A 14,337-nucleotide genomic window follows, 5' to 3' on the forward strand; every position below is an offset into this window, starting at 1 on the left:
CCGCGCGCGCCCGAGCCCCGCTCAGCCCCGCCCCACAGCGCCGCGCACGCGCCCGAGCCCCGCTCAGCCCCACCTCACAGCGCCGCGCGCGACCGAGCCCCGCTCAGCCCCGCCCCACAGCGCCGCGCGCGACCGAGCCCCGCTCAGCCCCGCCCCACAGCGCCGCGCGCGACCGAGCCCCGCTCAGCCCCGCCCCACAGCGCCGCGCACGCGCCCGAGCCCCGCTCAGCCCCGCCCCACAGCGCCGCGCACGCGCCCGAGCCCCGCTCAGCCCCGCCCCACAGCGCCGCGCGCGAACCCGAGCCCCGCTCAGCCCCACCTCACAGCGCCGCGCGCGACCGAGCCCCGCTCAGCCCCGCCCCACGGCGCCGCGCGCGACCGAGCCCCGCTCAGCCCCGCCCCACAGCGCCGCGCACGCGCCCGAGCCCCGCTCAGCCCCGCCCCACAGCGCCGCACGCGCCCGAGCCCCGCTCAGCCCCGCCCCACGGCGCCGCGCACGCGCCCGAGCCCCGCTCAGCCCCGCCCCACAGCGCCGCACGCGCCCGAGCCCCGCTCAGCCCCGCCCCACGGCGCCCCGCACCTGAGCCCCGCTCAGCCCCGCCCCCTCACTCAACCCTGACACCTAAGCAGCCGTAGGCCCCGCCCCCTTGCCCAGCTCCTCCCCGCAAACTATCACAGGCCCCGCCCCTCCGCTGTGCGTTCTGTTCGGCCAACTGGCGGACACAAAGCCCCGCCCCCTTCTCCCACAGGCACCCGCGCGCCCCGCACTTTCAAATCCCAGCCCGCCGCCTCACGAGCCACGCCCACCGTTCTGGGCGTGGGAGCGGCCATGTCGCCGCCCGCGCAGAAAAATGACGTGTACGGCAATTAGCCAATAGTCGCCGCCGGCTGTTGGCGCGAGAGGACGCGCGCCGCCGGTTGCGCGGGTCGGGTGGAGTGACTCCCATCGTCCTTTTCGTCCCCTCAGCGCTGAGCGGGACGGGGCTAGCCCTGCCCCCTCTCGCCCGCCGCTGGCGGCTCCGTAGCTAGGCCCGTCCCGCGTGTGCCGGCGCCGCCCTGCCCTGCCCTGTTCGCGGCCAGGCCCCTCCCGCGGCCGCCACCCGCGCAGACCGGGCTCCCCCCGGCATCCCCCTCCATCCTCCCCAGGGCCCTCCACAGCCTCCCTTGGGGGGTGGTCCCTAGCCTCGCTCAGTGCCGCCCGCCTGCGGACAACGGTGACTAGCTCCGGGTAACGTCCCTAGAGTCACGTGTCCGCCCCCCCCGGTCCCTCCGTCACAACGGCTGGGGGCTGGGCCGCTGAGCGGCTTTCCACGGAGACCGCATCCTCCTTCCGGCCCCCCCGGCCCCCGAAGAACAGCTTCCCCGGGGACCCGCACGGTAAGCCTCGTGGTGCTCCGGGCAGGCGTTCCCCGGTGCCTGTGTGACCTGCCGAGCGGCTGATCCCGAAGCCTGCCCCAGGCGGGAGTGCCCCAGCCAAACCCGCCTGGCGGTGGGGCTGCGTCCGCTTGCACCCAGCGCCTCTTGGGGCCAAAACCCCACTAAACTCCAAGGGAAACAGGAGTTTGATCTGAGGAAAATGGGAGGAGTGAGGGCAAAGCCGAACGACAGTGGGTCCCTCGGCGCTCTCAGGTGCGGTGCCACACCGTGGTCTCCATGGTTTTGCCCATGTTTATCATAGGAAATAACTGTGTGAGAGCTGACCTCACTCTGTCTCTGGATTCATGACTATTTACATATTTATCCACAGGCAATAGTCATTGAGCCCCAGAAAGAGAATGACTAGTCCAGTGACTGGGGCAGCCGCCTGGGAGGTGGGAGAGCTAGTGTTTAGGCCCCTTGCTCTAATCACTTTGTCATTTAGCCTCAGGAACAGCTTCAACAGGTGACACTAAAAGAGCCCCACATCAGAATATCCCACAGCTTGGTGGTTAGAGCACTCTCCTGAGAGATAGGATTTGAACAGGGGTCTCCCTTCTTTCCTGCTAGCAGAGAAAGGGGAATTAAACTTGGGTCTTCCACATTCCAGGTAAAAGATATAAGGTGGATGCTGTTCCCTCCTCCTTCAAGTGGATTTTGGGTGAGACTTGAGCTAGTAGGTGTGCTCAGAGGCTCAAACTCTAGGCTGCCTAAGTTACATGCAGTGCCTATCTTCCCTGGGTTTGTGAATCTCTCTGGGGCTTAGGGAGGCAGTAGTGTGAAAGCCCCAGGAAATTTTTACAGCAGAAAGATGCTGAATGAGATTTAGGTGCCTACAGGCAGCAGCCAAGCAGGAGTTTTGTGGCTTGCAGTGATGTGTAAAACTGGGACTTAGGCACCTAAGTTACTTCAATCACACCCAGTAATTCAATCACACCCAACTAAGGCCCTGATCCTACACCTTTACAGTCGATGAGAACGTTGCCATTGACCTCACTGAGCAGAGGCTCAAGCTGTTAGTGAGAGAAACCTGGTTAATGGAGGTTTCAGAGTAACAGCCGTGTTAGTCTGTATTCACAGAAAGAAAAAGGAGTACTTGTGGCACCTTAGAGACTAACCAATTTATTTGAGCATAAGCTTTTGTGAGCTACAGCATCCAATGAAGTGAGGTGTAGCTCACAAAAGCTTATGCTCAAATAAATTGGTTAGTCTCTAAGGTGCCACAAGTACTGCTTTTCTTTCTGATTAATGGAGAACTTTTGTACACATATTCTGGTCAGGTGTCAACTGTGAACCGTGCAGCTGAATCTCAAAAAGCTGGCTGCCACAAAAAGACTTTATTCAAGAGATCTTTACTGTATTGTGAAAATTTTTGTATCCACTAGATGGCACTAATAAGCTGTACTGATAGGATAAGTTTCAGAGTAGCAGCCGTGTTAGCCTGTATTTGCAAAAAGAAAAGGAGTACTTGTGGCACCTTAGAGACATTGGCTAGTTTCTTGGCTACAAAGGAATACTCAGTATAAAGGATCACAGTCTATACAGCTGGGCTGAAATTCTGGCTGTGTTTAAGACAATGGCAAAAGTCCCCTTCACTTCAAGGAGGGGACAGAATTTCACCCCAGGTGCATTAGATGAATAAGACCTGGGCAAGAGGCTCCCTCACTTTTTCAGATAAAGGCAGACAACCTTTGTAAATTTCTGCACCAAAAATCTGTATTGGTCTTTGGTGGTGCCCTCATTTATAAAGGAACTGCTTATGGTCCTAGGCAAGTACCTGAACTTTCACCTGGGGCCTTTGTACACAGTGCTTGCTGCAAAAGGGTGGATTTATGAGCACTGGGCCTACTGATGACCTCCAATGCCTGTAGTTTCCCATTAGTGTGGCCAAGCTGTTGCAGATTGAGATCTGAGTTAAAGGCCTCTTCCCAGGTGTTTCAGCAAAAAGATGCAAACAGTGCTCACAAAAGCCTGGCATAGCAGTTTGCAAGATAATAGAGGCACTACAAAACTCAGGGCTGGTAGGCAATGCTCTTTCACCTAATGTGGACAAGGCCTCAACTTAGCTTGTTAGTCTCCCAACACACAGTGCATGCTCAGAAAAGCTGACTGACAATATAGCACAACATCAGCTCCTTTCTACACTGTAACTTTATCTAATTCCTGGGGCCTGATTTCCCTTTGCCTAGCACAGGGGTTCTTAAACTGGGGGTTGGGACCCCTTAGGCGGTCACAAGGTTATTATGTGGGATGTCGTGACCTGTCAGCCTCCACCCCAAAATCTGCTTCACCTCCAGCATTTATAATAGTGTTAAATATTTAAAAAGTGTTTTTAATTTATAAGGGGGGTTGCACTCAGAGGCTTGCTGTGTAAAAGGGGTCACCAGTACAAAAGTTTGAGAACCACTGGCCTAGCACCATGAGTTGTCATTCGCACCAGTGCAAGCGCATGGGAAAAGCGGTTCTGAGGTGGTAGCATTTTACACCCATGCTATGCTTGCTTTGCACAAATGTAAATGAGGACCCAAAGTGCAAGGCAGCAGGGAGGCAGGCCTCTTGTGTCCTTTTTCTCTCTCCCTTTCCACTGCATTTTGTTTCCTTCCATTCTTCCCCAGTTCCTTCTGGCTACTTCGTTCACAAGCTGCCTTTGTTTCCTCACTACTTGTTTCTCATGTGTTGATTTCCTCTTGCACCTTCTTACACTATTGCAAGCACTGAGCTACAGTAGATTAAGAATGGAAAGCCCCTTTGCTCCCCCTGCCATGTGACAGAAAGGTCCTGCTTTTCAGCAGACATTCCTAGTAAGGTTGCTCTAAGGCTGTGCATTTCTAGTATTTCATTACCCTGCAGAGGGAGGACTGGAGATTTCTACGCTGCAGCTGGATGTGTAATTTACAGCTCAGGCACACATAACCGTGCTAGCTCTGATTGAGCTAGCATGCTAAAAATTAAAAAGTAGCCCTGGTGATGGGAGGAGCTAACTGATCTAAATACCTTCCTGTCTGAACAGGCTGAGTAGCCCAGCCAGCTGCTTATGCTGCTGCATTTTTATTTTAGGGTGCTAACTCTATTAGCACTAATGCAGGTATGTCTGCCTGAGCTGGCAATTACACCTCCAGCTCCCAGATAAATGCATCCTTAGTTCCCTGCTTTCTTTCAGCTTTCTTAGTTCCCTTAGAATGCCTCAATCTGTCCAAGAGGTTTTACAACTGCTAAAGTGTTAAAACTGCATTGGCTCCTCCTCCGTCCTTGGGAATGAGGTGGTGATTTCTATAAAAAAAGAGAGTGCAGAGGGTGTGGTGGTAGCCAAGGCATTGTTCATCATCCTGAAGCAAAGTTTAACTTTTAAATGTTTAGATCAATAGGAAAGCAAACGCAAGAAAGGTGAAAGGTCCACACTAACCAGGTTTTAGCATGTACTAAAAAAGAATATTAACATACTTCTGAACAATATAATTTTGATAATGCTCAAGGAGAAGGGACTTTGCTCAGGAGAATGCAAATGGGATGTGGAGCCTTTCACCATTTTTGGTTTGAATTCAGTCAGCACTGGATAGGGACTGTAGGTTGACTAAAGTTATTGGATTTCAGCCTACTTCCTAGTAAACATCTGTCCACATAAACAAACACCACAGCAGGTAGCAGATCCTTTCTTTCTTGTACTAATCTGTCTCCCATTACACCTCACAATCTTTAATATATTTATTCTCACGGCACCCCTGTGAGGCAGGGAAGTACTATAAGCCCCATTTTATAGATGGGAAACTGAGGCACAGAGAGACCAAGTGCCTGAGTCCCAGCCCAGCACCCTAACCCTTGGACCATGCTCCCTCCTGAGTCATGGTAGAAGGACAGAGACTGAGTAGAAAAGGAGGCTGAACTAAGTTCTTACCTATAGAGGTGGAATTTCTGGAACTAGATGAGGCATGGTAACCACGTAGAGGTATCATCATGAGTGGTAGTTACTTGGAAACTGTAATCTACACAAATCACTTATTCATAGCTCCAAAAGTAACCTATTATATATCCCTGATTAGTGCTTCTCAAAAGTAGTACTAAATTACAGGCTGCTTAGAGATTCCTTTTGCCTTGTGTGTTTAAACTGCATGATGATACCAAGGCTGTGCTCAAGACTGTGACTAACATCCTCACACTCAAGACAGGACTGGCAAGAAAAATAACTGACTTTTTGAACCTGAAAAGTTAAGTTACTTCTCAAGGTTACAGTTAAACAACAGAAATTCATTGCTGAAACCAGGATGTAACTTGCTATTACAACCGTAACTGCTACTATAATAACCCAGAATAGCAGGGGAGGTGTGAGCTGAAGACACAGCCACTCGCCCATTATACTGAGAAATTGTGCCAGGCAATGTTAATCACCAGGTCAGCTAAAGCACAAAACACAGTAAGGAGGGGAAATACATTTTTAACTCTTGAGAGCAGCTTGCATTTTCAAGGTGATGCTTGTCAGAATCGATGTAGCAGCATTCATGAGCTGCAAGTGTGTTTGGATGTTTGTCCAAGTGAAGTTGCTGGGAGGACAGTTGCATTCTTTGGGGGGCCAGTTAACAAATATGTGCTATATACTCATCTGTATTAGCTGAATGGTGTTATTCACTTGGTAGTCTAAGGGTTACATAAAATCTTCACTGGACTTTAGGAGACAAGGAAGGCCCTTTGCAGAGATGTGCTATCCGTACTTTTGACATTTGCAAATAGTACTCAGCACCTGGCAAAATACTACCTCACTTCTATCTGCTAAAGCATGACTTTTGGATAGATGCAAATTCTCTTGAGATTGCACATTCCCTCCCATTCTCCATAAAGTCAGTTTTCTTTTTCATTTGTGCATCTCACTTTGCAACTTGTAATACCATCTGGGCTCCCAGTGAGGCAGCTGTATGGCTGAGCTGCCCAAAGAAATTAACACCGAAAACTGCCTAGAAATTTCACTGAGGCGACAAAGTGGGAAAAAAATCTCAGAAATAGGATTCAAACCAGATTGCTCTCTGTAATGTGTTGTACCTGCCCAGAAAGCCACTATCAAAATAATTCAGTTTGTTTCTTCATTAGGAAGAAACGCAGCGCAACCCAGAACTCCCCACCTTCTGTAGCTCTGTTTTGTGGTGGGAGTTGTACAATGCAAATGCAGTGCTCCTTAATGAGCTATTTTTCAGTGAGAAGATTCTTAAGTAAACCTGAACAATTTTGGCACTGTGTTTGAATCGAAGAGTGAGATTTAACTCATCTTGATCTAGGAAATTCCTTTGATTTTGAAAAGTAAACCACGTGTAAACAAATCGCAATAATCAGTAAAGGCAGATTTGCATCTCCAGAGCTGAATAAACCCATACCTCAAAAACTTTAAGGGATAGGTGGTGTACGTCAAGGCTAAGGTGCATAAGCTATGCCTGGCATTGAAAAGAAGACACATTATATACAGGGACAGGGATTTCTTTTAATGAAAATCTGAGTACATATATTATTCCAGAGTCTAGTTTTAAGGCACTTGTGCCCAGATCTTCACAGGTATATAGGCTCTGGTGCCTAAACACCTGTGAGGATCTGGATCCTGGTCAAAAAACAAATTTTTATTTAAACCATATGATTACAATAGAATAGAAGTTCAAGGTGCTTTGTTAATTTGTTCCATATTTATATCCCACATCTACAAAACAATGACTTAAATAAAATTAAGAGAATCATGGCCTATGTCCACAGTATGTAACAAACGTGCATATCCACAGAGGGGAAAAAAAGGCAATATGGCTAAAAGTCATAGGTGGAGAGTGGAGTAATGAAACAATGTGCAGGTTAGACATGTACACAAATCTGTACAGAAAGCATTTGGTTCACTACAAGATTGTGAAAAGAAAAGGAGTACTTGTGGCACCTTAGAGTCTAACCAATTGTGGCAACAGACAAAGAGAATTTGTAGTCAATGCAAAATCTTATTTCCCTATTTAAAATTTCCTGGTAGCCCTTCAGTTTAAAAAGAGTGTAAAGGTAAGTCAGGATGCTATATCAGCTGCAGCAAAGGCAAATGTGATCTGGTAAATACAATTTTACGAGCTAATGTTGGCCAATAAGATGTTTGGAAGATTCCATTACCATTGCTTTTGTTCTTTGTTAATGAAGCCAACATCAGTAAATCTGTTCCGTTCCCCGTCTTTCAAATGTTTTGCATATCTCTAGCTCCTACGTGACCAGCTTGCGTGAGGAGCAATTTCAAGAGGAGGAAGGCATATGGCTATTTGGAAGCTTCATATCCTCCAGCATTCCAAGTAAAGAGATAAGTACATTTTAAGGCCAATCCTGCAAGCTGATCCACAGGGACAAGACCCTATGAACCCCTAATGACTTCAGTGGGGCTTGTAAATGTGACTGCCTACCTGCACAGAACAGCTTTCAGAGCAGAGCCGCAAGAGTGTTCAGTGAGTGACTCTCTCCTTGAGAGGACTATGGTCCCTCATCCTTTAAAATGTTTCATTAATGTCTTACTACGTGATTGCCTACAAGCTAGAATGCACATTTTTAATTAGGCACCAAGATAGTGGTGAAGTACAGAGTATTAAGTGCAAAACTCAATTCAGCCTTCCTTTAGGGCTGCAGCCAGCACCTCCATAATTTAATAGGAGATCAGAAAAAAATATTAGTACTTTACCTATTAGTTGGAAAGTTTCATTGTGGCAAAGTCGTCTATGAGCATATTTCATTTCTTGCAAGATGTAAAGTTAGTCCTGAGCCCTGCCAAACGGAGGTTACCTCAGAGCAGCAATACCTACTTCAGGACACATCTTCAACAGCTTGACTAATTTATGGAAATCATTGCAAGGAAGAAGAGGCGCTGAGGATTCACAGTTAATTGCAATACTCACTTGACATGAAGTGTTCTGATCTTGCTTAATGGGTTACTTTTAAAATGATTTTAGTAGAGTTGTTTACATGACTTTAGAAATTCACAAGGTTTCTGGCTCCTTATGACTGAAATACAAGAATATGTGCATACTTTGTACATACCACTACATAAAGGTTATTGCTATGAATTTGGCCCCTTCTGGACAGAACAGTTACATCAATAAATTTGTAACCTTTGTATCAGCTAAGTTCCATTGGTACTTTTATGTTAAGACACACATTGTGTAAGAACAGAAGATATGGCTTTGCCCCACTCACCAGAGCAGATGATGAATGAAGAGACTGTGGCCCCAAACCAGCAAACCCTTACCCACACACTTAACTTTACTCACCTGTGTCATCTCAGAGGGACTGTTCAGGTGAGCAAAGAAGCACACGTGAAAGTGTTTACAGTATCAAGACTTATGTTGGAAACTTGAGGTTACTCCAGTACAAAAAAGTCCATTGTTCCCACAATATAGTAAATAGTTTCGTTGCTTTTATGTGACTTGTGCAGTCCTCATAAAAGGTTGTTTTTCTTCCCCAACATTAATCTTCATTACTATGGAGGCCATTTTACAAGTGTTTGAACAAGTGAGTCTGTCGACTCTGTAAAAAGCATTTCTGAATTATTTCTGTTTGAAGAGCACTTTTTTAATGGTTTTCTTTAATGGTGCTGGAAGAAACATAGGATGGGCATCTTTTGGAGTTTTAATAGCCTTCTAACTGCACACTTGTAAGGGAGAGAGCGTCTGGATCTCTAGTCCTGGGACATCACAGGCCCTCCCCATGGATCAAAGGGGGTTACAAGGGCATGCGGGGGCCTCACTGCTTTTTTTGCACAGGAATGGGCAATGCCCTGGAGAGATGTGGAGGAAGCTCTGAGGATTTTCCATGGAAGAGGGGGATCCTGCTTATTGTATTTCATTAATACTGCAGTCCCTAGTGACAATAAAAATGACAGATTAATCTAATATGCATATGTACAAAGGTCACTCTCTGTAAAGTATGCAACACAGGCAAAGTGTGATCTAAGAATGCATATTTCTGAGGAGTCAGATTATACACAAGCAGTTTGAGATTTGCTTTCATGTTTAGTGACCTGGTATCAGAATCCTTTATAGGGCTCAAGAGCTCATAGCTACCCTTGCTATAGGCTATTGCTCTAATATAGACAGATAAAATATGTTACTCTGATCCTGGGCCAAATCCTGCAGCTCCCTGAAGCCCACAAAGTTTAGCCTTACCCTAACCCTAAATTAGATTTGCAGTAGGATTGCAAGTTTTGGCTCAGTGACTCCAAATGGTGCACAATAGTGTAGAAATTACTGTGGCAATCACTTAACTATTTGATGTAGCTACTGCTTGTGAAGCACTGACCTATGCCCAATTACCGACAGAGTATATTCTAACCTCCTAATACCCAAAAGGGAGCAGGAAAATCTTCATGTACCAATCAGTCCACTTCCAGATTAGCACTCCCGAATGCCTGGTGCCAAGGTAACATACAAATTAAACAGTAATAATGTAAACTCTGAAACATTTAAACTGTTATAAAAGACCATGAATATTTTTCTACAGCTAGTTTCTGTACCCCTTATTTTTTCCCTATCCTATTCTAATTATTTTCCTTAAGTAGTTTAAAAGTGATTTTCCTTCCCCTTGTTCCCGGTGGAACATGCAACAAAGCTCTAATCACACACCTTGCAGAGAATTCTTTCAATGGGAGTAGAATGGAAAGACAATTTAGCATCACTGTAGCACTAGAAAGGGAGGGATACTCCTAAAACATGATTTTAATCTATTACATTTATTAGCTACTGACCAGGAAAATAATTAAAGACGAGCTTTCATGCCACACAGAGCTCTGTATGTTTGACTCTGTCTCTTCCACCAACAGACATGTCCAATAAAAGATATTGCTTCTTTCATATCCCAGGACCAACATAGCTACAACACCACAACAGACAAAGAAAATTATCTATTCAGGAAGCCCATGCATGGAGTCTGCATCCCCTGCCGGTAAAATTCAGCAGGGGCTGGCCCTGTGTCTACACGTGAAAGGGATATTTGGAAGTGGGGAAGCCATTCCCTGCCTAAAACAAAAGCGATGCTTAGCAAGTCATGGTGGCTACTTCAGCACCAAGATAGCAGCAAGAGAATTACACCTCTCATCACCCCTGTTGCTGCCATTCCTGAGCCCCCATGAGGCAGGGAAGCACAAGTGTCCCCATTTTGCAGATGAGGCTCTGGGGCACAGGGAGGTGAAGTGCCTCACCCAAGGTCACACAAATTCATTACACTGTAACAACTCCCAGATGTTGCTCACTTTTTCTGTTCTTCAAAATGTGAGAGACCCTCAGTGCTGACGAGCTGTTGTGGGATTGTTCACTCCACACCACTCTGAAGGGATTAAGGTGGCTTGGAAGGAGCTACTTAACCTGGTAAACTGCACCTGGGAGACCTGAGCTTGACTGATAAGCACCCACTGAATATGGAGTCCACCTAGGCAGGAGTAAGTGGGGGCTTGTATAAAGCCAGGAAATGAGAGCAGAAGGTGCTACAGTGTGGAGGTCTGCAGTCACTCTCTGGGAGCAGAGAGGTGGTGAGGAGGAAACCCAGGGGTGGAGCAGAAACCTTGGGATCCTGACCCTGAAGAAAGGGCTTACCCAGAGAATGAAGAAGAAAGCCCGTGGAAGATGGAGTAGGAAATGGCAGCAGGGGATGGGACTGTGCAGACCTTGGCTGCTGCTGATAGGGTTCCTAGTGGAACCTGGAGTAGCACCAGGGTTCTCCTACCAGCCACGGGGAAAGTGACATAGTCTGGAATGGGAGGACTGCCTGGAATGGCACCCAGACAGCTGGTCCAGTGAGACTTTGTTACCCCACAAGGAGACAACTATAGTGACCTGGCCAGGGCACCAAGCGACAAGGAGGAAGCACTGCTACAACAAGAGAGCAAGAGGGCCTGCAGTGCAAGCGAAGGAAAGGAAAGGGAAGTCAGACCAGGCAGAGCTACTCCACAGATGCAGCCACAAGGAGACACCCCAGCAGTGAGTGAACCTGGGTACTAGCCAGTTCCCTAAGAGTTTCAAAATATCCTAAGGCTAAATCCCCATGTAGATGGGTAGGACGGATGACCTTGTGGCTAAAACTCAAGAGTACTGGATTTCAAGTCCTGCCTCTGCCACAGACCCCTTGTGTGATCTTGCTTCTGTTCTTTCCTTTTCCCCAGTTGCCAGGTGCTGGACTGAGGGCCTGAGTGGCACTGGTGGAAAGAGAGATGTAGTTGCTGTAAAATGCAGAGTAAGTGACAGCTGCATGCTCCATCCCTATGCAGCTGGGACATGAGGCAACGTGGGCTTACAGGAGGCTAATCAGCTCCAGGTTCAGATGGGTGCCGAGATCCATGTTACCGAGAAGGGAGTAGGTGCTGCTCTTCAGAGGTAATTAGGTGCTTCAATGCCATTGATTTCAATGAGAGTTAGGGACCTAAAGACCTTTGAGGATCTGGGCCTAGGTTCATTGAGTTGGGAGAAGACAAGGGAAAGTCTGGGACCCTTTGGACCCCAGATTGACTGTTTTGAGCCAAGTGTGGTGAGGTCTAAAACCATGATCAGGCACCAAACCAACTGTAATGAAAAGAATATGGCAACTTGATTGTGATCCATTTCACAAATAGTGCACATACAATATACACTGCAGTATATAGCATTGCTAAAAAGACACCACTGTTGCAGCTACCTGAACTGGGATAACCAAGTCAGATTTAAGTTGTGGCTTCCCCATCATTGGATGTGTTTAAGAACAGGTTGGACAAACCTCTATCAGAGATAGTCTAGCTTGGTCCTGCCTCAGGTAAGGGGCTGGACTTGATGACTCCTCAAGGTCCTTCCAGCCCATATGATTCTAAGTAGAATGAAAAATTGAAGATATACATTCACTGACTATTCTCCAAAATGGCAAAATGTATTATAAAATCTCTCCCCATGAGTGTCTGGGAGCAGAGGGGGGGAAGTATTGCTTCAAGCATTAAAAACATCACCTACCTCAACAGTCATAAACATTTTACTAGCTGTTTATTTTTAATGCAGCTAGTGGAAACCTAAAAAGGCTGCTATACATTTTCCCTAAAAATAGTGTGAAAACACTTAGTTTTGGCAAATTCAGTCAGGTACTTGTTCAGAAGGTTCTTAAAATATGATGCTTCACAGTGTGTATTCCATGGTTTCCAAGGAAAGAGAAGGCAGCTGTATACCATGGTCTATGATAGATTATAGAGTATGTTGTGAGAGGAATCATCATTTTGTTCTCTTAGGAGTGAGCAGAATTTGATGATAGTCCATGAAAGAGCTGGATGGTTGGTTGTTTCTCTGAATTTCTTTTGGAAAGAGACTCAAGACCTTCCTATGAAGATGCAGACTGCTCGGTTTTGTATTTCTGGTAGGCATCTAGTATTTCTGCGATGACGTTTGGATCATCCAACGTGGTGATATCTCCCAAATCACTGGATTGGTCAGCGACTATTTTCTTCAGTACCCTTCTCATAATTTTCCCAGATCGCGTTTTAGGAAGGCGTTTCACAACCTGAAGAGAAGAACAAATACACTTGCCTTACAACTTTCATCCTGATGAGAATGTTTGAATGAACCCAGCCTTGAAATGATCCCATTGCATATCCCCAGTGAGATTCCTGGGAACTGCTTAAGAGCTAGGCATGGTGGTCACTGTCCAGGAAGAAGGAATATAGTGATGTTTATTTTTTTATTAAATTTTATCTGATTTTTCTCCTTTCTTTTTCCAATTTTGGCCCAGTGGGAGATGCTGGGTGCTCAGCACTTTTGAAAATCAGGCTACTTATTCAGGTGCTAAACTACGGAGTTAGTAGCCTAACTATAGGCACCTGTGTCTAGAAATCTTGCACTCAGCACTCTCATAAATCTCAGCGTGGCTTACAAAAGCAGGTAGGTATTATCATCCCTATTTTATAGATGAGGAATCTAATGCCCGGAAGCCAATGCCCGGAAGCCACCTTCTCAGGACCACACAATACTTTAAGTCAGTGGCAGAGCCAGAAATACATCTCAGGTCTCCGGATTCGCAGTCCCATGTCCTGTCCACTGTAGTCTGCTACCTCCCGTGTACAGGCAAGGGTTAACATTAACTGATAAGGTCATAGGGATGGACCTGAAGGGTTACTATTTGTCCATACTGGCAACTGAACGACTAAACTTTTGTCTTTCAGTGGTGTTAAAAAAAACAACTCTGAAAAACAAACGTGCCAGCGACAAGCACCAGTGTGAACAGTGCTTTGTCGGCAGCACAGAAACGCCGCTCGTTGGGGGTGGAAGTTTTTTGTCGCCAGGAAAGCCAACGAACAGTGGCTACACTGCACAACTTTTAACAGCACAGCCATGTCGCAAAAAGCTGTGTAGTGTAGACATAGCCTTTGTCTGGCTTCTGTAGGATAGCTCCTTTGCACAGACAGGCCACACAACCTGCCATACGACTGCTCTGTTTTTGGATATATATGCTGAAAACAGGTCAAGGGGTCAGAAAACTGAAGAGCATTAACTGCTAATCTGTAGGGAAAGGGAACAGTATGATCAGCCATGGACTTTACTCTGGGACTGTCTGGGAATCCTGAGAACACCTGATGGCTCTGGGAATAAGTCTTTAAATGCCTGGGTGAGATGAGCATCAGTTGTGGTGCAAAGTATTCGTTACTTCATCTTTGGCTGTACTACAACCATAGCTTTGCTCTTATATGTTCCAACCTTTCCCTTAAATTTTGATTTTTTTTTAACCACAGGGATATTCCATATACCTCTGTATTCCCATCAGTGCACCCCTCATTCGGATTAACTGTACTGTGGGTCTAGCAGACACAGAGGCATATGAATGCAGCAGGGATGCTGTATTAAGATGGAGGCAGAAAATAGCATACATTTTAAGCAACTTGGCTGTTTGTACATGCTTTGAACAGGAGGAGCCGGATCCAAGCCACATTGAACAAAGCTC

The 14,337-nt window shown here is 46.8% G+C and overlaps 1 protein-coding gene and 1 long non-coding RNA gene across 2 annotated transcripts in view; one reads left to right on the forward strand and one right to left on the reverse strand.

The window, feature by feature from the left end:
- Positions 1-896: 896 nt before the first annotated feature.
- LOC311518434 overlaps positions 897-14,337 on the forward strand; it is a 34,205-nt gene continuing 20,764 nt past the window's right edge. The window contains exon 1 of the long non-coding RNA XR_014710989.1: positions 897-1,377. This is a non-coding gene — a long non-coding RNA (uncharacterized lncRNA). The remainder of the gene's footprint in view (positions 1,378-14,337) is intronic.
- Positions 6,294-14,337, reverse strand: part of ACSS1 (acyl-CoA synthetase short chain family member 1) — a gene marked incomplete at its 5' end in the record, with an annotated part of 82,782 nt that continues 74,738 nt past the window's right edge. Inside the window, one exon of the mRNA XM_084624254.1 lies at positions 6,294-12,903. Within this exon, the coding sequence (XP_084480380.1) occupies positions 12,724-12,903 (180 nt within the window). The 3' untranslated portion in view covers positions 6,294-12,723. The remainder of the gene's footprint in view (positions 12,904-14,337) is intronic.

This window comes from Lepidochelys olivacea (genome assembly GCF_965140295.1).
Source record: "Lepidochelys olivacea isolate rLepOli2 genome assembly, chromosome: 3".
Lineage (NCBI taxonomy): Eukaryota > Metazoa > Chordata > Testudines > Cheloniidae > Lepidochelys > Lepidochelys olivacea.